The following is a 26,832-nucleotide window of genomic DNA, read 5'->3' as shown; positions in this document are numbered from 1 at the left end:
GATTAACTTAGAAAACTAAGAATACTGAGATCAAAGCACAATAACCTGTTTTATTATAAACTCAAACTCGCTTCAAGGGCGGATAGAAGACCATCACTGCTTGTGGGATGCTAGTAACCTTTCTCTCTACTGCTTCAGACTGCTGCATCACTACACAATTTGCTCACTTAGCCATGGCAGCTGTTAAGCCTGGGAAATCTGTGTGTCTCAGTGATGGCTGCCTACCATAAATGTGTAAATTAACAGCAATCAGGAGCCATTGGAGCTGAAAAGTTCTGACGTTCTGGGTTGCCATAACGTGGCTTTACTTGATGATTATTATTTTTTTAAATTGGGAAATGGCTGCAAGTTTTGGGAATAGGAGCAAGGTAGGCATCAAAGAGTCCTGCTGGATCAGGCCCAAAGGTCCAGCAGCTAATTCCCTTCCACTGCTGATAATTTCCAATGCCTTTAGTTGCTCACTAACCAAGCAGGAAGAGTGTAGCCTTCTCTTCTTGTCCTCTGCATCCATATTTAGCAGCAGACTGCCCTTGGGTATAGCAGCTGTATTTCCAATTGCCAGAGCTGTAATGTGGCTAGTCCTTATGGATTTCCAGTTGCCATAGTTGAGGTCCTGTTTGTGGGCTTCCCATTGGGACATCTGGTTGGCCCCTGTGAGAATGGAATGCTGGAGTAACCTGGCCTCCCTTTATTCGAACAAGCAGGATTGGCCAGCCATACTGTTTGGGACCATTTGGTGCAGATACAGCAGTCTACCTCCAATGAAAGACTTTTTGTGTATATTTTTTTGTTTTGATTTTGCATTCCTACTATCTGAGTAGTGAGGAAAGCTGCTTGGATTTTCTGCCTTCAGGTCTCAAAATTATCTTCTGAGGAGTATAAAGCCTATGCTTCAGACTTTCTCTAGAGTGCGTGAGTCCCATGAGCTTGTGTTTGCCACTTGCTGTCGTAACCAGTTTGTTTCGCCTGGATCTCCTGTTTATTTCCCTGTGCCAGCTTCTTTTTTTTTTTTAAGAATTTTTTATTGGTTTTACAAGATTTTTATAAACACAAACAAACAAACAAACAAACATGTATAATTTCATACCCTTTTTTTCCTTAAACCTTATTTCGTCGACTTCCCCATACCTCCCCTTTCTACATCCCAATTTCCAAAACTATTTTAGCAAATCCTAACACTTGATTTTATCAGATTTTTCCCTTATTCTTTTCTTTACTTAGTCTTTTTCAGCTGTAAACCCCTTTTCCCCTAAGATCTCGACATTTTAGCACTCATTAATTTTACAATAATTCTTAAGATAAACTTTGAATTTCTTCCAATCTTCTTCCGTCGTCCCTTTCCCCTGATCACAAATTCTGCCGGTCATTTCAGCCAGTCCCATATAGTCTATCACCTTCATCTGCCATTCTTCCAGAGTGGGTAGATCTTGAGTCTTCCAATACTTTGCGATGAGTATTCTTGCTGCTGTAGTCGTGTACATAAAAAAAATTCTGTCTTTCTTTGGCACCAATTGGCCGACAATGCCCAAGAGAAAGGCCTCCGGTTTCTTAGGGAAAGTACATTTAAGCACCTTTTTCATTTCATTATATATCATTTCCCAGAAAGCCTTAATCTTCGGGCACGTCCACCAAAGGTGATAAAAAGTACCTTCAGTTTCTTTACATTTCCAACACTTGTTGTCAGGCAAATGGTAAATTTTTGCTAGCTTGACTGGGGTCATGTACCACCTGTAAATCATTTTCATAATCTTTTCCTTTAAGGCATTACATGCCGTAAATTTCAACCCGGTGGCCCACAACTGTTCCCAGTCAGCGAACATAATGTTATGACCAATGTCCTGTGCCCACTTAATCATAGCTGATTTAACCGTTTCATCTTGTGTATTCCATTTCAGCAACAAGTTATACATTCTAGACAAATTCTTAGCATTGGGCTCTAACAGTTCTGTTTCTAATTTTGATTTTCCACCTGGAAGCCAATTTTCCTGTCTTGTTTATAAACCTCCATTATTTGATAATAATTGAGCCAATCTCGTACTTTAGTCTTCAGTTTCTCGTGACTCTGTAATTTCAGTTTATCACCCTCTTGTTCCAGAATTTCCCAATACTTTGGCCATTTGGCCTCCATATTGAGTTTTTTCACAGCTTTAGCCTCCAATGGCGACAGCCATCTAGGAGTTTTATTTTCCATCAAATCTTTATATCTAATCCAGACATTATATAATGCTTTTCTAACAATGTGGTTTTTAAAAGCTTTGTGCGCTTTAACCTTGTCATACCATAAATATGCATGCCATCCAAATACGTTATTAAAACCTTCCAAGTCCAAGATATCTGTATTCTCGAGGAGCATCCACTCTTTCATCCAGCAGAACGCTGCTGATTCATAATACAGTTTTAAGTCCGGCAGGGCAAATCCCCCTCTTTCCTTTGCATCCATTAAAATTTTAAATTTTATTCTGGGTTTTTTGCCCTGCCAGACAAATTTCTAAATATCCTTCTGCCACCTCTTGAAACAGTCCATCTTGTCAAGAATTTGCAATGTTTGGAACAAAAATAACATTCTAGGCAACCCTGTGCCAGCTTCTATGGCACAAAAACAATAATGGCAACCACACCCCTCCAAAACCATGGAATTAATAGTAGAAGCCAACCTTTATTTGACTAGTGGGCATTTTTCAAATTTTCAGAGTGTTAGGGGTGCCAATTAAAAAATGGCTGCCATGGAGTGGGCATGTCATGACACAAAAATGATTTCTGTGGAGCACAGCATAACACAGAATTGAATAGAGAACCACCCCCAACAACTATGCTTACCATGGGAAGTCAGCTATGCCCTATTGGTCCTGATTATGTACATCACACACACACACACCACACGACTGTTGCTGTCTAATAACAAGGAGCATTCCTCAGTATGAGGGAAAATATATGAGGTAGCCATGCAGAAATCGCTTAGTGTGTGCCTGCACATTTTGCCGTATAACTTTCTTTCTAGAAGGGCTGGAGACTTGCTTTTTGTAAAAATAATAATGAAAAATCAGTCTGGGGCACCTGACCTGAGGCAGCCCTGAAAACCTTCAAGGTTGATAACCCCTGGTGTAGACAGTACTGAGCTAGATGGCTCACCAGAGCTTCCTATGCTGTTCCTATGCAGTAATTGTAATTTTCCCCCTAAACACGCCAATTAACGTTTGAAAAACAGACCAGGGCTTCTCTTGCGAAATGTCTGTGCTTTCTCCTTCACTGAAGTTATTTGCTTGCCTTTCTCAGGGAGGTGCCTCTGCTTTTTTAGGGGGGGGGGAGCAAGTTCAGTGAGAGGAAGATCATTTTGGAGATTTGTTTGCCTGTTAACTCCATCACGCTAACTCATCCTGCCAGTTTTCTGGCGGGCGCGGCCAAACGCTTTCGCCCTCTGACAGCTTTCTGCGCTCTCCCCCTCTCCTTCCTCCTCCAATCGTGCAGCCCAATCTGTCACTTGGCCGACGGGGGTCCCTTCCCCGCTGATGGCTTTCGACACTCAGCTGTAATGACTCTTGGCAGGCTGGGAAGTCATGAGAGCTCCTACCTTCCGCTTGGCCCTCTCTCTCCCCACCCCCCGACTCTGCCTCTCTTTCTCGCTTCCCCCTGTTTTAGCTAAAGCGCTTTGTGTGTGCCTCTTTTTGGTAAATAAATGAGTCATTTTAATCCAACTGACAGCCTGGCACCTGAACGAGCTGCCTTCCATCTGCACCTTCTAGGCCTTGCGGAGGCTGCCAATTGTCAAGACTAAGGCCTTCAAGGCCTCACCACTGAGTGCCCTTTCAGGAACGACTTCATCAGATTTCTTTCTCTCTCTTCTGTCCCTAAATCTTGGGGATGTTGGTGGGTCCTGAACATTGGGGTTGTACACAGGATCCAAATTTGGAAAGATTTTTAAAACACCCCTGCCTCAGCTCCAGAGCTCCAGCGGTGGAGATGGAAGTGCAGCAAAGACAGAAAACTAACTTTGAGCCCTTGCCATTCATGGTATTTATACCAGGCCAAGCCAATCTAGAGGCTTCGTACTACTGGTAAGACATGGGTGCTGCTGTTCCTTTCTCCACCTAATGGGGGCTTTATGTGCACATAGTCCCAGTCACTGCATGTAGACCCCCAGCCTTTGCTCACAAGGGACCTTTTTGATTGCAAGGTTGCTGATAACAAATTTTGTGGCCTCTTAAGCCACCAAGCTCACTGATTTTTCTTTTACTTCCTGTGCGAAAACTCCAGCCTACTTGTCTCCCCAGGTCCCACTCCTTCACAAGTCCCACCCTCTTTTTCTGCAGACGACACCCTCTCAGCAACCTTGCTTCAAATCCTTCTCCGGTGTTTTTCGCCTGGCAGAGATGTGTTTTTGAACTCTAATACAGTGGTACCTCGGGTTAAGTACTTAATTCATTCCGGAGGTCCATACTTAACCTGAAACTGTTCTTAACCTGAAGCGCCACTTTAGCTAATGGGGCCTTCTGCTGCCGCCGCGCTGCCAGAGCACGATTTCTGTTCTCATCCTGAAGCAAAGTTCTTAACCCGAGGTAATATTTCTGGGTTAGCGGAGTCTGTAACCTGAAGCGTATGTAACCTGAAGCGTATGTAACCCAAGGTAATACCTTTGCTTTTCTGGATGGAGGATAATAAAGAGAAGTATGTATGTTTAGAAATTAGCCAGCTGTACAATAGTAGCTTCAGAAGGGTATCTCTTTAAATTTTCAGAGAGTCATATTTCCCTCCTGGTGCTACAGTTCCCAGAGTTCCCTAGGAAAAGAGACTGATTGCTAACACATGCTGGGAATTTTAAGTTTGGAAGGGGAATTGGTGGGTGGGTGTTCCCTAACAACTCTCAGTACCTTTAACAAGTGACAGTTCCCCCAATCCTTGGGGGGGGGGGCTTGACTGTTTCAAGTGGTATTGTGTTGCTTAAGTGTATAGTGTAGATGGGGCCAGATTATCTGCGAACAGCAACAGCACTCCCATAAAATGTTATGAGACTTTAACTTAATGGTGTGTGTATGTGATATCACACACCAACTGAATCATCTTATTTGGCTAAAGTTCCCTGGAGAAGAGAAGGTGGCTGGACACTGGTGGCGAGAACTAGGGTTAAATGAGCATTCCAAGTAATCAAGATTTCTGTCCTACCACCCTTCAAAACAGGCACAAAACCACCAAGGAGGACGAAGCCTGAGTGAGGCCTTGAAATGAAATCTGAAACAGGCCATGAGGGCCCCATTCCCTCAACCAGGCAAAGGCAGAAGGGATCAGGACTCTGGTATTTATACCAGGCTAGCCAACCCAGAGGATACATTCTGCCAGCCTGGGGTAGAAGGTGCTTCTCAATTAACCTCCTCCCCTAACGCACCAGTCAGGGCACTGATAGTGGGCCTGGCCGATCTAGATGCTTCAAACAGCTAGCCAATGGTAGGAGCTGGAGTTGTAGGCTGCTATTCCCTTCTGTGCCTGATGAGGACTCTGAAGCCCCAGGGCACATAGTCCATGGCATGAGTTTACTGGCTGAACCCTCTTCCTCTCTCTCCAGCATTACACTCACTGCTGAACTTTTGTTTAAGAGGAGGATACAACTTCCAGGACCACTGAGCGTGCCATTTTGGCAAGGAATGAATAGATTGTGTCTCATTTTAGAAGCCAGTTCCTAAAGGGTGGTGTGTGAGACAACAGGGTCTAGCTGCTGCAATGCTCATTCAAGATTCCTTGTCTTGTTGCACCAAACCAGGGACAGGAACCCAAGGGCCACTTTCTCCTCTGGACAAATGTTCAGGGGCCTTGTGCCAATGGTGGGCAGACAAGGAGTACAAAAAATTGCCTTTGCCTGAGAGCCCTGGGAAGGGGAATTGATTGTTAAACTTCTCTCCAGGAGGGGGAATAGGGTTTTCATAACATCTCTCAGGACCCTTAACAACAAACGGATCCCAGGCTTCTTTGGGGAAGGTCATGGCTGTTTAAAGTGGCATCATAGTGTTTTAAATGTGTGGTGCAGATGTGGCTCCAGTTGCACCTGCAGAATCAGAATGACCGTGTGTGAGGGGTGTGAGTGAATGCAAGTGCGATTTGTGTTGGGAGGCAGCTGGTTTTAATTGCAGGAGAAGAGAGCGAAAACCATGCTGGCGAAGAGCTGTAACCAGAGATGATATATTTGCATACTCATTACGGCTTTGCATGGTGTTGTGCCTTGATCTGCTTAAACTAATAACCTCTTTTGGCAGTGTATCTGCTTCATCAAGTGGACTGGGAACAGGCGGCGACTCGACGCCGGTCGCGGCTGGGTGTAATAAATCCCCCTTCTTAACTTGGCAGCTCCTTAAAACTAAATCCAATATCTTGGCATAATGGCATCTAATAAGCTGAAGCGATCGGTCAAATCCAATTTAAATCCCTTAACCCCCCCTTTTTTGGGGGGGCGCTACGAAAGGAAAGCTCAACTAGGGTTGGGTTGGACCTGGATGGAAAGTGTTATTTTATAGTTACGCTTTTATATATATATATATATATAAAAACAAAATTTGGAAATCCTCTTCCAACACTTGTGATCGCTAATTGCAGTTCCAGTTGGAGAGGGCTTCTGTGGTTGGATCCTGCTTGCGGGTTTGCTAGAAGCATCTGGTTGGCCATGTGAAAACTTGAGGCTGGTCTAGATGGGCCTTTGGCTTGATCCAGCAGGACTTTTCTTGTGTTCTTATTTGGCGTTAGGGATTTTTCACCCGCCAGTATAGGTTTCCATGCTGAGGAATGCATGAGCCCCAGATTCTGCAGCTGTTAAGATCCCAAGTTTTGTTGGCATATGGCTGGAGCAAACCTTTAAACAGACAGTGTTCAGGCTGAGACTCAGTATGAAATAAGAAAGCTTCTGTTTATTAAAGAAAGTCCATTTTTTGATAGGAAGTCTCTGGTGCTAGCTAACTAATCAGGAGAAACAAATGAGCCAGTTTGCCCCTCAAGAAGGTATATCCAGGTAGATTTCACAGCTAGAGGTCCAAGAGAAAGTGGAAGAGGGTGCAATGTAACTCATACAACTTGGGCTTCAGCACAGAGATCAAAGGGACAGATACAGGTTGGGACTCACACCTCTAACTTGGTTCAGGTGTAAACTTTTGTTACTCTGGGAACAAGTTCTTTGCTTGCACACACTTCCCCTTTCCTGCTTGGCTTCAAGAGAGTTAATTCCTAGTAAACAATGGTTTTCACTTTGCCTTGCAAAATCTGCTTGTAAGTTAGTGTTCAGAAACAAAATGCAAACCATAGCTGCCGGTTCAGATGTAGTGTGTCATTTGTTGAAATCAAGCATGTAGGTGGAGAAGGGAGTTAATGAGCATAGGACTCATTCTTAATATTACACTTTTTTCGTATTTTTCCTGAAGTATGTTATTTAAAGGGCTGTGGATATGCATTCTTCATAGTGCATTGGGTTGAAATATCTTTTTATATAACAACTTATGAACATAAGGTCATGCATATATTTATTTGATTTAATTATACAACTTATTGGGAAGTGTTGTTCACGGGCCCTTGCTAGCATTTTTGTTTAGCTCTTCCATTTTGTGGGTCTATAGGGGATGTTCTTATTTGAGTTTAGAATTGTTTCCTTCTTTATTGCAATAGCTTTTTGGAGGTTAAGGTTCTCCCCTTTCTCTACACCCCGCCCCAATTTCCCATAGAGTGCCAAACCCCAGTTTAGTGTAACATCTCCACCGTTGATCAATTGTAATTTGCTCCTGAACACCTTGGATGAATGACAGGATAAACGATAATAAATGTAGTGAACGTAAACCTTTATAAAAACTGAGCTCATCATACATTATTCATTTTCAAAGGACGTTGCTGCTCGTGGATTAGACCTGCCCCAGGTTACCTGGATTGTACAGGTAAGTTTTTCTTTCCTTTATTTCCTGTGCATGTGTGTGTTGTGTGATTGATGGGTGGAGGGATCAGTCTTCAACATCACGGAAACCTGGTCCAGAGCTCTGGTATGCTCTAGGTTGTGCATCAGGAGTGGGCAGGCATCAGGCTTGTTGATTCTACTTAGGTTTTTAGCTAGACCTCTCAAGATCTAAAATCAGCCTCTGGCATAATTATTTCCCAAAGGTCATTTGCTGTGCAGGATGGTTCTTAACAGGATAAACTGGAAAATTGAGCCTAGGACTTTCTGCATGCAAAGCAAGTGCTCTGTGATTGAGCTACACCTCCTTCCCAAGGCAGCGTATTTTGGGGGTGGGGGGCGGGCGGGAATGAAATCCTGAAATCCTGTAGATGTGCTGCCAGTCGCCAGCTAGGTGGACCCAATGCTCTGACTCAGTCTAAGGCAGTTTCCTGTGCTAGGCATCAGAGCAAGGACATATCCCAGCCAAGCAAAACCGCTCAAATCAGGGCAAGTGAGGGGTGTAGTCTGAGGAGTGTCCAAGGGCAGAGAGGCCTGGGAGGCTGCATTCAGCTTCCCTACCTCTGGCATACAGGCACACACTTGCCCCCAAGTATGAGCATGCACATCTCACTAACATACTCTTCTAAACATATATGCTTTCGCCAGTCCTAACAGCAGGTGTTCCACTGGCCTGTAAATAAGAGAGCAGTGCTTTTCTGCCATCAGATCAAGGGTGGTTTAGAAATTTAATAAATAAATAAAATAAATGCTGCCTCCTTCCCGAATGGTCATGCCTCTTTTCAGGTGCAGGATTGGCTTGCAGGTTGACACCCCCCCCCATATTAGATGACAGTGTGTTGGAGACCCTGGGGAAGTTGCTGCTTGTCCAGAAGGCTTGGCTCGGTCATCCGGATAAGCCCGAGGAGAGACCTGTGGGAAGCAATTAGATTACTCTCTGTGTGTCTCGGGTGGCCCTGCAGCCTGTCGAAGGCATGCCAGAGGGCACAGGGAAAAACGATGGAACGGGGCTGTTGCTGATCGGTCTTTAGGTTTCTGATGAGGGAATAAGGAAACGGCAGAGTAAGCTCATACAGTGGTACCTCTGGATGCGAACGGGATCCGTTCCAGAGCCCCATTCTCATCCAGAAGCGAACGCAACGTGCACGGGTCGCGATTCGCCACTTTTGTGCACGCGTGTGCCATCACTTTGACCGCAAGCGCGAGTGGCGAAACCTGGAAGTAACACGCTCTGTTACTTCTGGGTTGCCGCAGCGTGCAGCCCAAAAATACTTATCCCGAAGCTACTTCAACCCAAGGTATGACTGTACTAGATAGGAACATGGGAATCCGCCTTATTCTAACTCAGGCCCTTGGTCTAGCTAAGTACTGTTTACACTGACTGGCAGCAACACTTCAGAATTTCAAACAAGGGGTCTCTCCCAGCTCTAGCTGAAGAGGCCGTTGGGGACTGAACCTGGGACCTTCTGCATGCAAAGCAGATTCTCTGCCACAGAGTCTATGTGGTGCTTTCCAGGAACATAGGAAGCTGCCTTGTATGGAGTGAGACCCTTGATCTATCTAGTGCAGTTTTGCCTGTACTGACCAACAGCAGCTCTCCAGGTTTTCATGCAATCATAAAATCATTGAGTTGGAAGGGATCCTGCAGGTCGTCTAGATTCCAATGCAGGAATCTCAGCTAAAGCATACATGGCAGATGGCTGTCCAACCTCTCCTTGAAAATCTCAAGTGAAGGAGAGTCCACCACCTTCCAAGGGAGTCCATTCCACTGTTGAACAGCTCTTACTGTTAGAAAGTTCTTCCTGGTGTTTAGTCGGAATGTCCTTTCTTGAAATTTGAATCTATTTGTTCAGGTTCTAGCCTCCAGAGCAGCAGAAAACAAGCCTCCATGTGACTGCCCGTTAGATATTTGAAGATGGCTATCTCCTCTCCCCTCAGACTTCGATATCTCCCAGCCCTGCCAGGAGATTTCGGGAATTAAACCTGGAAGTTTCTGTGTGCAGAGCAGATTCTCTGGCACTCAGATATGGACAGTTCCCCCCTACTCCAAAGAAGGCAGTTCAGAAATTAATTTAATAAATATGGTGCCGCTACAATATGACACTCACCTTCAGGTGTCATTTGAGTTCTCTACCCTTGATTCCTTTGCTTGCTAATTAAAAGCATAAACTGGAACCTGTTGCAAAAAAGAAGATGTGTGTTTTGAAATGATTTTTTGGGGGGGAGCAGGCAACCCGATCAGTCTGTCTGCGAAACCCGATTCGCACATATGAGTGATTGCCCTGTGTTGTAGTCCATCCTAAGGAATTGACCTTGCATGTGTGAAGCGGTTCTGCAAGTGTATGGAATGCAGTCCCCCCCCCCCCATTTGTCATTTTTTAACATTTTTGAAGCGTGCACTCAGTGTACGGTACATATACGGTAGCAGTGTAATGTGTGAATCAGCCATCAAATGCCATGACACTGTAAAGCTAAGCCTATGTAAATGCATCTCTCTGCTGAGTAGCAGGTCTTGGAAAGCTTTAAGCAAGCCAATTACTGTATACTTAAGCCAATATAATTTTAAGGGGAACCAACTCAGGTGCGCTCTCTGGGTTTATTTGTCTCGCGCCTATGGCGAGCAGCTGATGCATATTAAGAAAGGAAGCAAATAGGTCACTGATGCCCCCACTCCCCTGCATAGAAACAAATTTTGTTTTTTTAAAAAATTGGTGAGAAGACAGCTTGGCCAATGTGTCATATTCATATGTCAAAAAAACCCTTGTTACCACTGTAGCTGTGAATGATGGTTGCGGGGATATGAGGATGATGGGTTCTGATAAGCCATTTCTTTCCTTGGAAAAGGAAGCTGATATGACCTGGGATTTATTTTTCTAAATGACCTCAGACACAGCACTCTCTCTGATAATTAACCACCCATGCAATCTGTTAATTCCTTTTCTTCCCCTCCACTCTCCAAACTTCCTCTTTCTCTCTCTCTCTCGCACATTATTTTTTCTTTTCTTTTTTAAAGTATAATCCTCCAGCTTCGCTTGCCGAATACGTCCACCGTGTTGGGAGGACAGCTCGGATTGGCAGTCACGGGAACAGCCTGCTCATCCTTGCACCTTCAGAGGCGGAATATGTCAACTTCTTGGCTTCTTGCAAGATTAAGTGAGTCACAAACTCCCCCCCCCCCGCACTCCTCTCCAACCAAACTTCCTAGCTAAACCAATAATAAGGTATCTGCACTGCTGTGTCTCATTACAAATGGATGGTAGTTGCTACCTTCTTTTTAGAAGGATGCTTTTAATGACAGCTGAAGTATGATTCTCAAAGAGATTTTTTTAAAAAAAAAATTCATTACAAAAAAAGAATTAATGAAATTCTCAGTTGGTTGGCATCCTTGTGTCTCAGGAGACAATTGAGGAGTGTGCCTTTGGGGGTAAAGGCAAGCAAATGGAAGGTTGCAGCGCCTGCTGTGGCTGTAGAGACCGATACGGGAGAAATGATGATGATGCTGATGATGATGAAAACAGTGCTAGTCCTACTCACAGTAGACCCACTGAAATTGGTGGACATGACTAATGTGGGCCCATTAATTTCAGTGGGGCAATGCAGAGTAGAACTTAGTTAGACACAACCGATTACTTATAATAATTAATTGTTATTGTTATTAATAGTCCATTAATAGAGACCATTGCATGGAAGCGAGAAGGTTTAAAACAACAGGAGAGGTTTGAATAGATTGGGGAGGAAGAAATACTGATTTATTTATTTAATGTTTTAACAAGGAGATATAGTGGAGATGGGTACAACACAGAAACCAACACCAAAAAGCTTACACAACAAAGCTGTTCTTAGTTCCCTTCTAGCTGTACTGAAATCTTGCTTAAGACCACCACTTTATTCCTCTCAGTGCTTTTCTATCCATGCCTTATTAAAACCTCTGCCATTGTTTTATACAGTCATACCTCAGGTTGAAGTAGCTTCAGGTTGAGTTTTTCGGGCTGTGCTCCGTGGCGACCCGGAAGTAACGGAGCACATTACTTCCGGGTTTCGCTGCTTGCGCATGTGCAGATGCTCAAAATGACATCATGCGCGGAAGTGGCAACACGCGCAGACGCAGGTTGCGTTCGCTTCAGGATGCGAATGGGGCTCTGGAACGGATCCCGTTCGCAACCAGAGGTACCACTGTACTGCAACTTTTTCCTTCTCATTGTCCTTCCGTCCCTGCTTTACTCAAAGCTCCCCCTCTTCCTTTCCTCAGCTGCCGCATGGGAAAGTGATAAAGTAGCGCTAAAATATCACTTCACTCCTGGTAGCAAATGTTGCCTTCAAGATGAAGTTCCAAATAGAATGTAGTAATTTACAGCAAGCATTTTATTAACAAGCAAACACTCATGTATACACACCATCCATCACTTAGCCTTCTCTAACTGAACGAGCTTGCTTTTAAGATGCTATTCATCTTAAACTTGTAGGAACATAAATCTGCCGATGTAGGAGAATAGGGAGGTGGTGGTGTGGAAATGGTGGTGGTCTGTTTGCAAGGGGTAAAAGGAGGCAAAGAGGAGGGGGAGAAGGTGCAGATGAAAATGGGGGAGTGCAAAGGAGGAGATGCAGAAAAGGACAGCCGGGGAGACGTGCAAATGGGGACAAAGATGAAAATGGAGGTATGAGAAAGGCTGCAGAGTAGGAAGAGAAACAGAATAGGAGGTGGCCTCATAATTGAGTAAAAAGTGAAAAGAGTACTCAGTAGTTACAACATGTGGTAGAGGAGGAGACTTGTTGGGTTATGCCTTCTGGATTTCTATGTGTAAAGCTTTTCTGTTGATGGGAGGCCCCATCTTCACTGATGTGATAACTTTTCCCCCATCTAAGTGGAACCTGCAACAAAAAGTTGCAGTGGGGTGATTTCCTGTTCAGGGTGCCAGCCAGTCAGCCATGTCCTCTACCACTATAATCCATTCCATCTCCCCAGTTGGTCTCAGTTCCCCATCATTTCCCACCAGGAGTCAGTCACCACAATTCCATGCCCCCTGTGTGTGTGTGGAGGTGGGGGGTGAGTTCTTCTTAAATATTTATTGTACTCCTGCAAGTCTTGAGATCTCATCAAGCCTGCTGCTACTTCACTCTTCTTCAAAGATGGTGCTGTTTGGTTCGATAAACTGGCCTAGGATAATCAATTTGCTGTATACTGTATAGAATTAGGTGGTTCAGTAGCTCTAAAGTGTTCCACAATTTCTATAGATAATGCTGGGATTTCATTACTATCAATGGCAGCAATAGTAATAGAGAGGGATGTGTGAGAGAGTGTAAGATAGCCTATTGTACAAAGGTGAATTTTTGCATTTGTTGTTCCTCCCACTTTTGCCTCTAGCCCTGTTCGTCATGGGCATGAGGCCTCTGAGAAGTTGCCCAGAATTGAATGTGCCCTTGAGCTGTAAAATTTCCCCACCCCAGTTAGAAAAGGCTCCCAGTATCTCCCAGGAGGACTGGGGGAAAATCTTAAGGGGACAGGAGTCAGGACCCCTTTGTTGTGGGACAGGACCTTGGGTTAGTAGAGTGTTTAGAAAGTCCTCGTTTCAGAATCCATGAGCCTAATTAGGACAGGTAGGTGCTTCTTACTGTGTGATAGTTATCTATGTGGAACTGGATTATCCCTGTGTGTAAGTAAGAAGGGACTGATAGCAGGCTGTGGGCTTAATGGATTACAGATCAGATCCGGATAGACAGTTCCAAGCCCAGGGCAACACGTGGCATCAAATCTAATTGCCCTTTCCGTTCATAAATGGAGCCTGGTGGAAATTTATCCTGACAATTTCAGTGTGGGAAACGAGGCAGAAGAATGGCCATGTGCTGGTCTGGCGCATAAACTATTGTGCTTTGAAAGCAAAGCTGTTCCGCCACCTTCTGAAAGGTTGGTCGCCTGCCTTGTGTCTCTTTTTTCGCATGCCTCTTGTCTCTTTTTAAACTAATAAGCTTAATGAACTGATGTAACTGACAACAGTAATAATACGATTTGGGCACATTCGTGGCAGATAGCAATTTGCTCTGAGCTAACTAACGCGAACAAATTGCTTTATGTGTCTGACAAGGTGGTCTCTAAGTCCATGAAAGCTTATGCTGTAATAAATTTGTTAGTCTTTTTATTTATTTAGAGCATTTGTGTCCTGCTCTTCAGGTGAAAATAGTCCCAGCACGATTTACATACAATCAACTAAAACATGACCATTCCCACGCAAAGATTTTAAATCTAAAAGATGCAACACAAAAGGAAAAGGTGATGGAGAGGGAAGAGGAAAAAAGCAAATTTAGGTACCACTTTTGTGGACCAGAGCCCACTTCATCGGATTCATGAAATACTATTATTATATTGACAGATACATTGACAGGTACACATGGGTGGAGGGAGAGAAGATGTTAGCAGTGTCATCATGTGGATAAATTATACAAGGAACACAAGACTGTTGTAAGTGCTCGTTCTGCTCAGAGTAGGCCCACTGAAATTGATGGACGTGACTAACTTCAATGTGCAACCCACAGACTGTGATAAAGCTTAAATGTACATAAGAACATAGAATGAGCTCTGCTGGATCAGGCCAATGACCCATCTAGTCCAGCATCCTGTTCTTGCAGGGGCTAGCAAGATGCCTGTGGGAAACCAGAAAGCAGGACCTGGATAGAAGAACACTTTCTCTCCATGTGGTTTCCAGCAACCGATACTCAGAAGCGTTGCTGCCTCCAGCTGTGGAGGCAGAGCTTAGCTGTCTTGGTTAGTAGCCGTCAATAGCCTTCTCCTCTATGAATTTGCCCAATGCTTTTTTAAAGCCATCCAAGTTGGTGGCCACCATTCCCTCCTGCAGGAGTAATTCCATAGTTTAACTATGAGCTGCATGAATAAGTTCTTTCTTTCTTTCTAGTACATTTTTGGTAAAATTATATAAAGTCATTGCTCAGAAAGCAGCATCGTCGCTTGCATACAGGCATTGGTAAACCATGAATACCTATAGGTAAAGGTAAAGGTACCCCTGCCCGAACGGGCCAGTCTTGACAGACTCTGGGGTTTGTGCGCCCATTTCACATCTATAGGCCGGGGGCCAGCGCTGTCCGGAGACACTTCCGGGTCACGTGGCCAGCGTGACAAAGCTGCATCTGGCGAGCCAGCGCAGCACACGGAACGCCGTTTACCTTCCCGCTGGTAAGCGGTACCTATTTATCTACTTGCACCCGGGGGTGCTTTCGAACTGCTAGGTTGGCAGGCGCTGGGACCGAGCAGCGGGAGCGCACCCCGCCGCGGGGATTCGAACCGCCGACCTTTCGATCGGCAAGCCCTAGGCGCTGAGGCTTTTACCCACAGCGCCACCCGCGTCCCTATGAATACCTATAGCAGGATTTAAAAACAGATTCAGGCCACAGGTGATGGAACTGAACTTCTCAATAAGCTGTATTTCAGCAGTTTCACACTGGAAACCGCCCTCCCCTTTATCTTGTTCAAGACTGGCTTCTAGCAGCAGAATGTTCTTGCAGGACGAAATGTTAGATAGGAAACTGCTTTACTGAGTCAGACCCTTGCTCCTCCCTCTGGCTCACTTTTGTCTACGCTAGCTGACAGTGGCATCCAACGCCTCTTGTCCCAATATCAATTACAACATCTTCAGGTGACCATGAAGATGGATAAGAGGCACTAAAGAGACTATCTCTTTAGGTCCGATGCAGAAAGGGATCTAACTGTGATTGCTCCTACCAAGAGCTCACCATGGTTCCCACTTATCAAAATGGAGTATGCCCAAGCCAGATACCCGACAAAGCTCCCACTTGCCCTACTAAGAATCGCTTTTACAGAACTACGATTCCAACCGATGCCCTTGGCGGTGTTGGATGGACGGTACAGCAAAGTACATTACGAAGAGAGACTCTGTCTGTGTGGACAACCCTGCGTTGAGGACCTGTGCTAGCTGACAGCAGCTCTTTAGGAGTTCAGACGAGGAGTATTTCTCCCACCTAGAGATGCTGGGGATTGAACTTGGGACCTTCTGCATGCAAAGTGGGTGTTCTACCACTGAGGTGCAGCCCTTCCCCACACAATAGTCTTTATAAAGGGCTGCATTAAATAGGAACATGGGAAGCTGCATTACACTGAACCATACCTTTGGTTCATCTAGCTCAGTTCCTGGGAATCGGGAGTGAGAAAAGGGCTGGTGCCCTTATGCCCTTGCTTGTGGGCTTCCCAGAGGCATCTGATTGCCATTGTGGAAAGACAGTGCTGAACTGAACAGACAATTGGGTTTCATCTCGCAGGGCCCCCTTACATTCTTAGGAGTTCATAGCAGAGGCAAGAGACAAAACCAACAATTTTGTGATTCATGGCACAGTCTAACCTGGGGAAGGAAGGCCCACCGAACCTGGCAGGACTGCCCTCTGAGGAAATATGGTCCAGATCCATCATTCCTCACCACTGCGCTAGATCTCAATAACCCCCTTTTGGTTCTTCTTGATTATATTAAGTCATAAAATTAAGATATGAATGGCAGAGCGCTTTTATTTCTTTCTTTTTTTAAAAAAAAAGAAGAAGTGGTGTTTTCCCCACTGCTCTGACACATTTGTGAATGAAAATGTCAAAGCCTTCCCCCCACCTCCCCACTTGACAGTGATTTCCTGGAGATATAAAGATAACACCCCCTCCCCCAAAATTACTCCTGCTACCCCTGCCATTTCTCTCCTCACGCTTGGCATGCTGCCAGCTTGCAACCTTGCATATAAGCGAACTTCGTTCACTCAGCGGGGAGCACGTCACAGAAAAGGGGCTGAAGCTGGTGTGTGTGTGTGTGTGTGTGTGTGTGTGTGTGGCTTCATGCCTTCACGGGGATCCGCTTTCTTTTATAAACTTCGTTAGGCAGCTGTTAGGAAATAAAGCAATTGTCTGATGAGCTGTCGGCGAGGAAGCCCCTGTGCTGTTCTTACAACAATGCAATCCTTTTCAACCCGTCTCCCCCGCAACCCCCAAACAACCGCAAGTCTCAATCGAAGGAACCAAGAGAGACATAAGCAAACACACACACACACACACACACACACAGCAAAAGAAAAATTACACTTTAGAGCTGACTTCCCCTCCACTTTCCTTGTCTATTTCTCCTTTGAAATGTCAGTTTCATTCCATGTGGATGCAAAAGGAAGCTAAATTTTAAAGGTGTGTGTATGTGTGTATGAGAAATCGGGGGGGGGGGAGAGAGAGGCAGGATTGTACAAAATGCTATCATGGTCTTAAGGGAAAGGTTAATGGAAGATAATCCAAGGTTGAGATAACAACTACAAAACCCAGTTGCACTGAGTTGATGCCCAGTACACTGGGTGAGGGTTTTATGGATTGGTCTCTTGTTTGCTGCTCTGGGCTCTTTAGGGAGGAAGGGTGAGATAGGAAATGAGTAAATAATAATAATTTTTAAATGATTATTGATTATATGGAACTGTGAACAATTTTGTTTTGCACACATCATTTGCCTCTCATGTTATTATGAATCTCTGTAATTTTTTTTAAGCCTGCAGGTGTGCCTGCCGTCATTGATGAGCAGCAAACTGACCAAGCTGCCATCAGTGGTGGTTCTTACCCTCTGTAAAATGGATGCAGGGTCTGTCCTCAGAAGGATTGCTGGAAGGAGGAAGGGAAGAGGGGGGATGGCTTGGTGGCTAGCCTGAACTTAAAGCAGGAGTTGTGGGATTCAGTACTAGCAACTCTACAACAATAGCCTCATTTTAAAGACATTCCATCCCTCCTACCCCACAAAAAGGGCAATATTCAGAAACCATAGGTAAACATTTTGGCCGCATTTATGAGGAAGGACTGTAGCTACTTTCCCTACACCTTTCTCTTGGTCCTTCCCATCTGCAATATGGAGATGACAATATTGGTGTGCCTTGCAGGCTCGTGGGCATTTTGGATTGTGTGTGTGTGTGTGTTTATGTGTGAACACATGAACACCAGGGCAAGATGGTTTGATCATATAATGCCAATCCTGACCTGACTGTAATGGCTGCCAGTTAGTTTCTAGGCCCAAGTCAAAGTGCTGGTTTTGACCTATAAAGCCTTAAAACAGCTCAGGAGCTCAGTACCTCAAGAACTGCCTCTCCCTGGACCCCGTGATCATCATCTGAGGCCCTTTTCCTTGTGTAAACCGCTTTGTGATAATAGATAGATAGATAGAATAAGCACCTGGTATTTTGTGTGAAATACCTGGATGGAGGATAGAGAAAGAGTGTATTTCTATAGAAACTAACATACTGCGCGGGTGGCGCTGTGGGTAAAACCTCAGCGCCTAGGACTTGCCGATCGAAAGGTCGGCGGTTCGAATCCCCGCGGCGGGGTGCGCTCCCGCTGCTCGGTCCCAGCGCCTGCCAACCTAGCAGTTCGAAAGCACCCCCGGGTGCAAGTAGATAAATAGGGACCGCTTACTAGCGGGAAGGTAAACGGCGTTCCGTGTGCTGCGCTGGCTCGCCAGATGCAGCTTTGTCACGCTGGCCACGTGACCTGGAAGTGTCTCCGGACAGCGCTGGCCCCCGGCCTCTTAAGTGAGATGGGCGCACAACCCTAGAGTCTTGTCAAGACTGGTCCGTACGGGCAGGGGTACCTTTACCTTTACCTTTAATGTTTATATTTGTTGCTTTCTTACTCATGGCCCCACCCACCACTGGCATATGGCCCTCAGAAGGTTTCCCAGAAGGGAAATGTGGCCCTCAGGCTGAAAAATGAAGCTACACACCTTCATTATAGCCCAGCAGAACCTGAATGGCATCGCCTTGGGCTACCCTTGATGTAGCGCTATTTTATTTTATTTTTAAAGTGCCCTTTCCAGACATGATTTAATAAAATATGCGCTAAATAACAAAACATGAGTGATCTTTCCATCCCTTGTTTTTCGCCTTCCAGTGTTTCAGAGATGAAGATGGAATCTGTCCTGTCCAGCTTGATGAAAGATGACCGTTTCAAGGGCAGCCAGAGGGGAAATAAGGTGAGTTCTTATGGAAGAGGGAACCCCTCTCTCCCTCCATGTTACCTTCCTTTCTAGGGAGGAAAGTTAAAATGTTTGCAGTCCTTCCTCCTAGTCACAAGATGCATTACTTCCTGGGATGCTCAATGAGAATGGACCTAAGATTTGGTCCACCAGCTCTGTTCTTATACTCTTCACTTAAACCTGGGTTTGAGGATTAGGTGAATGACCTGTTCTGGAGGGAGATGGGCCTCTGAAGGACCAGGTACACAGTCTGGGGGTTCTCCTCCTCCTCTTCTTCCTGTTGTTGTTGTTAAACTTATTACCTGTCCTTTACCAGCAGATCCTAGGGCTGGTTACGGCAATTCAAAATTCAGAATTTAAAACAGTCTAAAATGAATTGCAGTCCCAGGAATAAGGTGGGCCCTGAAAGCACACACTTATCAGGTGTCAAAGGCCTGGCAGAGAGGGGCATCTTCAGCATTCATTGAAAGCTGTATGGGAAAGTGGCAGCCACACGTCTGTGGTGAGGAGATTCCACAGAAAAAGTCCTCTGCAATCAGTTCATGGTGAAGAGTGGGATCTAAATTAGACATTTCATCACCTGAGGATGCTACTGTTTGAGGAAGGTATAGTGGGAAAGATTAGTAAATGTCTTCCCTGCTACACACCTTCCTTAAGTGTTTCTACCTGGCTGGAATGTGTCCATGGACTCTAGTAATGCCTTTAGCTTGCCTGGGTGGAGGATTGTGTGTGTGTGTGTGTGAGAGAGAGAGAGAGAGAGCAAGAGAGAGAGAGAGAGTCAATTAGCATTTGTTCCTGCACCCACTTTTGCTTCTCTCTCTGCCTACTGCTGGCATGGGGCTGCTAGAAGGTTGCCTAGAATGGAATGTAGCACTTAGGCTGAAAAGGGTTCCCCAACCCTGGTGTAAAGCAAACTATTTGCTTGCTCATCTATGGTGAGTTGGAAACTCCGTTTAGGAGATGAGGCTTGGAAAGCATTGCAAAAGTGGCTTTTTTCTTTTTGGCCCAAATGACTAGCATCAATACATGTTGCCCATTGTTAGCTACTGGGGATTGCCTTGAACAGCTGTGTTCCAAAGTTGACCTCGACCTTGCAGCAGATCAGAAACTACTTATTATTTCTGCAGAAGGTTCCCTGTCCCTGGTATCCTAGAGCCACCCAGTCAGCATGGAAAGGGACCTTTTTTAGCCACCGAGAAGAAGTTTCCTGGCCCTTTGTGCTGATTAGAGCTGATCAACTTGGAAACTGAGTGTTCTGCCTTCTTCCAGTTCTTTGCGTGCTTCCAGTTTTTTCAGTGTATGAGGCTTTACCGAATGAACCTCATCATAGCTTTCTCTCCTTGCAGAAGTCTTCACTGATGTCCATTATAAATACCCCTTTAGAGTGCGTGTGTGTGTTTGGACTTCTCTGAGGAGCTGATGGAGGAAAAGATGCCGAAAGCACCTGTAAAATGTATTTTTTATCTTTAGGCACATGAAATATATATGCGGCCGTGTCTGGGTGTGTGAATGTTCACCGGCCTACAAAGAGAATACATTTGATCTGCCTGCACTTTTTCTGCCAGGCTGGGGGAGGCTCCGAGCGGGGGGCATGCTCTGTGTGTGAGAGAGAAGCTTCGAAGGTGCAGGGCAAAAAGTTGCTAAAAACAAAAATCTTCGTGTGTGTTTTTTTAAAAAAAATATCAAGAGAGAAGGCATTGCAGTTCTCACCTTGCCTCCTGCCCACCACCAACTGGAAGGAAGATGCCTCCCTTTTATAGTCAGGATAAATAAAGTCCTTCATGCAGCACATAGTTAAACTATGGAACTCACTGCCACAGGAGGCAGTGATGGGCAACAACTTGGAAGGCTTTAAAAGAGGATTAGACAAATTTATAGTGGAGGACTTTTTAATAAAATAGTTTCAATCAGTTCCAACAAATCCTGTACATGGTTACATGCTTACTTCAGTCGCATCTAAAAAGAAAAGTTGAGTAGGGACTCTTAATCCAATAACTGAATCATTGAATGTAAGCATGAATGGCTGGAGGTTTTACATTTAATGTCATGTCTGTTTACTTAGCTGATATACAGTGACCACACCTTATCATGATATATATAGCTATATTATTATGTGAGCCAGTGTGGTGTAGTGGTTAAGAGCGGTGGACTCGTAATCTGGTGAACCGAGTTCGCTTCCCCGCTCTTCCGCATGCAGCTACTGGGTGACCTTGGGCTAGTCACACTTCCCTGAAGTCTCTCAGCCCCACTCACCTCACAGAGTGTTTGTTGTGGGGGAGGAAGGGAAAGGAGATTGGTAGCCGCTTTGAGACTCCTTTGGGTAGTGATAAAGCGGGATATCAAATCCAAACTACTCCTCCTCCTCCTCCTCCTCCTCTTCTTCTTCTTAGAGTGAATGTATTTATTTTGACCTCTGCCAATCCTCCTGTGTTGCATTAGGTGCTCAGAAACAGCTGAACCCCAAACGCCATCAGAGATGGTCCTTTGGAGTCTTTCCAGTGGGAGGCTATATCTAAACAGGCATCTATCCTAACTTACGGATCACAGCAGGGTATGAATGCAGGGTCCAGCTACAGCAAGGGTGGGGAGACTCAGGTCCAGGGGCCAAGCCACACTCCTTACTGGACCTGCATCAGGTGTTTTTGCCTGGCTGTGTCCTGTGATGTGACCTAGTTCCTTGACAGTCCCTCTTCAGTCTACCTAGATGAAGGACAGATGGGTGAGTGTGTTCAGAAACTAGCCTGCTGTAGAAAGGTAAATTCTACATTTGTTGCTCTCCCCACTTTTGCATCTGGCCCGGCCCACCACTAGCATGTGGCCCTCAGAGGGTTGCCCAGAAGGAAAAGTGGTCCTCAGGCCATAACTGGTTTCCCATTCCTGAACTGCAGCTTCCTGACATATGATTTTAAACTGGGGATGGGGAACCGAGGCTCCTCCCAGACTGAGGTTGCTCCACAGCTCCCACCATCCTGGACCGCTGGCCAGGCCTCCCCGCAACATCTGAAGTTGTCTTTATACTGAGTCAGACCATGGGTCCATCCCATTCAGTGTTGTCTGCATTGACTGGCAGCATCTCTCCAGGGTTTCAGACATGGAGTCTCTCCCAGCCCTACCTGGAGATTGCCAAGGATTGAACCCAGGACCGTCTGTATGCAAAGCAGTTGCTCTCCCATTGCTTTGTGGCCTCTCTCCCCCTTAGGATATATAAAGCTACCTTATATTGAGTGAAACTCTTGGTCCATCTTGTTCAGTGTTGGATACATGGGCTGCCAGCGCCTCTGGGGTTTCTGGCAGTCTCTCCCAGCCCTAGCTTGCAACGCCATTGGGGATTGTACCTGGGCCCCTTCTGCATGCAAAGTAGGTGCTCTACCAGTGAGCTATGGTGCTTCCTGGACTAAGCTTCTAGTCCTCATGTTTCTGAATTAAAGACTGTTTTAATTTGAGTCAGAACCAACTGAACATCTAGTTCGGTATTGTATATGTGGACCGGCAGCAATTCTTCAGGGTTTCAGAGATATCGGGGATTGAACTTGGGACATTCTACTTGCAAGGCAAATGTTCTGCCATGAAGCTGTGGCCCTTCCCCTAAACTGCAGGTTCCCTATTGTAGAGCTTCATACCATAATGTGAATACTTGGTGCTTGTGTTTATTTTTCCTGCAGTGTTAAGTGCAGCTTTAGCCAGTATTTCTTTAGGTGTGTGCCTATGATGTGTCAAGCCTATACCTGGAAGTTTGAGGTCAAGTGCGAATGCAGCAAAAATGGGGGGGGGTTGAGGGGAGGGTTAAAGATGTGGTCATTGGCTACAACTCTACCCTATTTCCAGGGTGGCAAGTAGTACTTTGTGTGTCTGTGTCCTGCGTATTTTCCCTTTTCAGCTCTGAGTCAGTTTTTAATTTTAGATTTTTCTTCCTTTCCCCAGACCAGCCACCCTGGAAGGCAGAAATCAAAACATGCCCATTAGAGTGCAGTTTTTAAAAATAAAATCGCTCCCGGGGGGGGGGGTGAGAAGATGTATAAAGAGAATGGTGGAACTGTGTGTTGGCGGGGGGTTGATGCTAGTGGCGTGGGTTTCTTTTTTTAATGTGTTGTATCTCCCCCCGCACTATTTCCTTCTCTTTTCTTTTTTTCCTGTTTGTTTGTCTCTCTCTGACCCCCAAACTTGCTTCTCTACCTGCTTGTACATAGGGGTTTGTGTGTGTGTGTGTATACACCCTTGATGAAATTTTTTTTTAAATAGATATATATAAACAAGTCTTCCTCCCTTCTTTTTCTGGAAAAAGGAGAGATGCCTCATTCTGAAACCTAAAAGGTGGGAAGATTTTTTTGGTGGGGGGGAGAGGGAGAGGAATGGTGTGGAAGGAGAGAGAGAGAGAGAGAGAATGAGGAGTCCTTTGTAATATATTGCCATATTATCACTAAATCCCCAGACAGTTGTGGCATAGAAGCAAGTCACCTGTCACTTAAGTTTGAGGTCTCTTTAATTTTCTCCTGGAATTCGCGCCGGGCTGTCTTTAATTTGAGGCCTTTATTGGAATTCGGGAACCTTTCCTGCCTTCCCTGGTGCTCAGATCTATTCTGAGCTCAGATACAGAATGTATACAATAACCATCAGAGGGATTTGGAGAGGGCTGAAGCGCTGTTTATTTAACACTCTGGAGGGATTTTCGGGGTTTATGCCGTCCTCGCTGCCCGCTTTCAATAACGCTTTTGACAACCGTTCTGCCCTTCTCATTAATTTTAAACAGTTAAAACACCGGGAGGGGGGTGAGAGGGGAGGGGGGAAAGTTTTTCATTATTAAAGTGCTTTACTTTTTAATAACAGAGGATTCTGTCCACCGGGGGAAAGGGCAACTCGCTTAATTTCACATTCATATTAAAAAGATGGCAGGAGGGTGACACTCTCTCGCCACCCAGGAGGCTTAAGGAAAGAAAAAAGGTGGATCGGGGTGGTGTGGGCGAAGAGCGAGGGGAGAGCAGGGGGAGAGAAGGAAAGGAAGTTTTGGCGTTTCACAACAGCTGAGACTTGACTCACTTTAAAAATAATAATTGTATGTCGCTTGTCCACCAGAATGCACAAGGAAGTACATAAATGGACATATATTCATATATATAAATAAAAGAACATTGGGTTGCAACTGGTCCTACTCAAAGTAGACCCATTGAAATCAATATGCATGACTTTTTGTAAAAACCAGTGTGGTGCAATGCAGGTAGAGTTTTGGACTAGGACCTGGGTTCGGATCATCACTTGGCCATGAAGCTCACGCTGCCTGACCTTTGGCCCATGACCTGTCTATCTCCCAGGGTTGTTGTGGGGATTAAATGGGGTTGGGGGAGAACCATGTACGTCACCTTAAGGTCCTTGGAGGGCGGAAATGGTGGGATATATATCCACTAAACAAGCAAACCATGTTGTGGTTTTGTTGCCGTCAGGAGGTCTGGGAATCCTATGAAATGTAGGCTCATTATTTTCAGTGAGTCTGCTCTGAGTGGAACTTAGCTGGAGACAACCCATTGTGTGGGCATAACAGTAACATTCATGGTAAAAACATTTTTTTTTTAAGTCAGGACTAACACATCATAACTTTAAACAGCTGTTAAAAACAAAGGTTTGCTGGAAAAAAGCACCCTCAACAGGTCACATGGCAGAAGGGGTAAATTATCTGAAGCAAGGATGGGAAGATTGTGGCCTTCTAGTAGTTGTTGGACTATAAATCACATCATCCCTGACCGTTGACCATACTGGCTGGGGCTGATGAGAGTTGGAGTCCAGCACCTGTAGGGACGTAGGAAAGAAGGCTGGTCCGTTAGGGCAAAAGAGGCATTGCCACGCCAACCTCAGACTTCTCTCCAACAGCCCCTACCTGCTTGCCTGCCTTCTTACTTCCAGTGCTGGTGGTAGCTCTGCCTGTTAGCTTCTTCCTCCTTAGCCTCAGTGTGGCCCCTTGTAGAATTGAGCAAGGAGGAGAGGATGGGGCTGACCCTGCTTGTCATTGCCTCTGGTTCCTTCTACTGTTGGGCTTTCTGCCCTGCCAGTTCCAATAGGCACCAGCTGCCACAGGTTAGTCACCACTAATTTGAACAGGGCAGATAATTCCACATATGGGGCACTGCCCAAGAGGAGGTGCCCTTTGTATATTTATTCTGCTCATGAACTGTCACATTCTGTTTTTAATCACACACACAAACACACACAGCAGCAGCAGCATATCTTAACACTTCCACCCCTTTAACTCCATATTTTGGTATACAGTGGTGCCTCGCAAGACGAAATTAATTCGTTCCGTGAATTTTTTCGTCTAGCGAATTTTTCGTCTTGCGAAGCACAAAATCCCATAGGAATGCATTGAAATTCAATTAATGCGTTCCTATGGTCAGAAAAAGTCCAAACAAAGCCAAATTTGGTACAACAAGGGTTTATTAAGTGCTCTTTAAAGTCACACATACTGTAAAGAGCATTTCAAAATTCAAACCCAGGTTTTTTGTTTAAAAAAAACAGCAGAGTGGCCCAATGGTCACAGAAAATCATAAAAATGCAGAAAAAAACCACAAGTTTCCAGATTCTTGCAAACCCCTCCCCAACTGTTCCCCCAGCCACCCAGCACACAGAAATTCAAATCCAGAATATTTTTTTTTAAAAAAACCAGCAGAGTGGCCCAATGGTCACAGAAAATCATAAAAAGGCAGGAAAAAAACCACAAGCTTCCGGATTCTTGCAAACCCCTCCCCAACTGTTCCCCCAGCCACCCAGCACACAGAAATTCAAATCCAGAATTTTTTTAAAAAACAGCAGAGTGGCCCAATGGTCACAGAAAATCATAAAAATGCAGGAAGAAAACACACAAGCTTCCAGATTCTTGCAAACCCCTTCCCAACACCAAGTCCTTGAATTCCAAACACCCCAACCCAAAATCCAAAACCCCCCCAAAAAGTTTTAAAACCTTAACTTACCAAATGGCTGCAAAAGAAGTTTTGGAAAAGCTTCAAAAATCACCAAAGTCTTTAAAAACCTCAAAAAAGGCTACTATGTACACTGCGTTCTATGAGTTGCTCCTCGAAGTCAAGTCGCAACTGTATTAACGGTGTTAAGAAAAAGGAAACAAACTTGCAAGATGTTTTTGTCTTGCGAAGCAAGCCCATAGGGAAATTAGTCTTGCGAAGCAGCTCAAAAACGGAAAAACCTTTCGTCTAGTGAGTTTTCTGTCTTGCGAGGCATTCGTCTTGCGGGGCACCACTGTATATTGCAAGACTTTTTCTCATTGCTAAACAATGTAACCAAGCACCCTTAGGTGTTTGAAATCTGAATTGGTTTTCAGCATTGCATTGTAAACAAAGTAAACACCACACAGAAATTGCCCATTTAAAAACACGCTCCTCGAGCCATTGCTTTTTGGAATATATGGAATTGGAAGTGTCTGCGAGTGTAAAGATTTTTCCACTTTTGGTGAGACCAGCCAGCAACCTGGATTTAGTTGGCACAGTTAATGTAGTCTTCTCACAAACGATGGTTTGCAAATCCAGATCTAAGCTCGGAAATGTGCACTCCCTCCTGAGTAGAAATTTATGCTTAGTTCAGGCAAAATGCAGCCAAGAATCATGCACTTCAAAGTTCTCCTGATAAATCAGTAGGATTTGGGTTGCAATCCTATACCAGTTTACCTGGAAATAAACCCTGCTAAACTCAGTGGGACTTACTTTTAGAGACATGTAAATCAGAACCTGCCTTATATGGCATCAGAATGTTGGTCCATCTACCTCAGTATGGTCTACACTTACCAGTAGCAGCTCTCTAGGGTTTCAGGCAAGGGGGCATTTCTATCCCTACCTTGAAATGCTGGGAGTAAACCTGGAACTGTCTGCATGCAAAGCACAATGTTCTACCACCAAGCTACGACCTTTGAACTGTTAAGCCCCTACTTGGCCATTC

The 26,832-nt window shown here is 45.0% G+C and overlaps 1 protein-coding gene across 1 annotated transcript in view; it reads left to right on the top strand.

Moving 5' to 3' along the window:
• Positions 1 to 26,832, top strand: part of DDX31 (DEAD-box helicase 31) — a 69,878-nt gene that overhangs the window by 21,786 nt on the left and 21,260 nt on the right. Inside the window, exons 15-17 of the mRNA XM_082207822.1 lie at positions 7,845 to 7,895; positions 10,923 to 11,062; positions 18,819 to 18,900. Of these exons, the coding sequence (XP_082063948.1) occupies positions 7,845 to 7,895; positions 10,923 to 11,062; positions 18,819 to 18,900 (273 nt within the window). The remainder of the gene's footprint in view (positions 1 to 7,844; positions 7,896 to 10,922; positions 11,063 to 18,818; positions 18,901 to 26,832) is intronic.

This window comes from Podarcis vaucheri, assembly GCF_965113315.1.
Source record: "Podarcis vaucheri genome assembly, chromosome: Z".
Lineage (NCBI taxonomy): Eukaryota > Metazoa > Chordata > Lepidosauria > Squamata > Lacertidae > Podarcis > Podarcis vaucheri.
The sequence above is the reverse complement of the archived record's forward strand: the minus strand, read 5'-3'. Positions and strand labels throughout refer to the sequence as shown.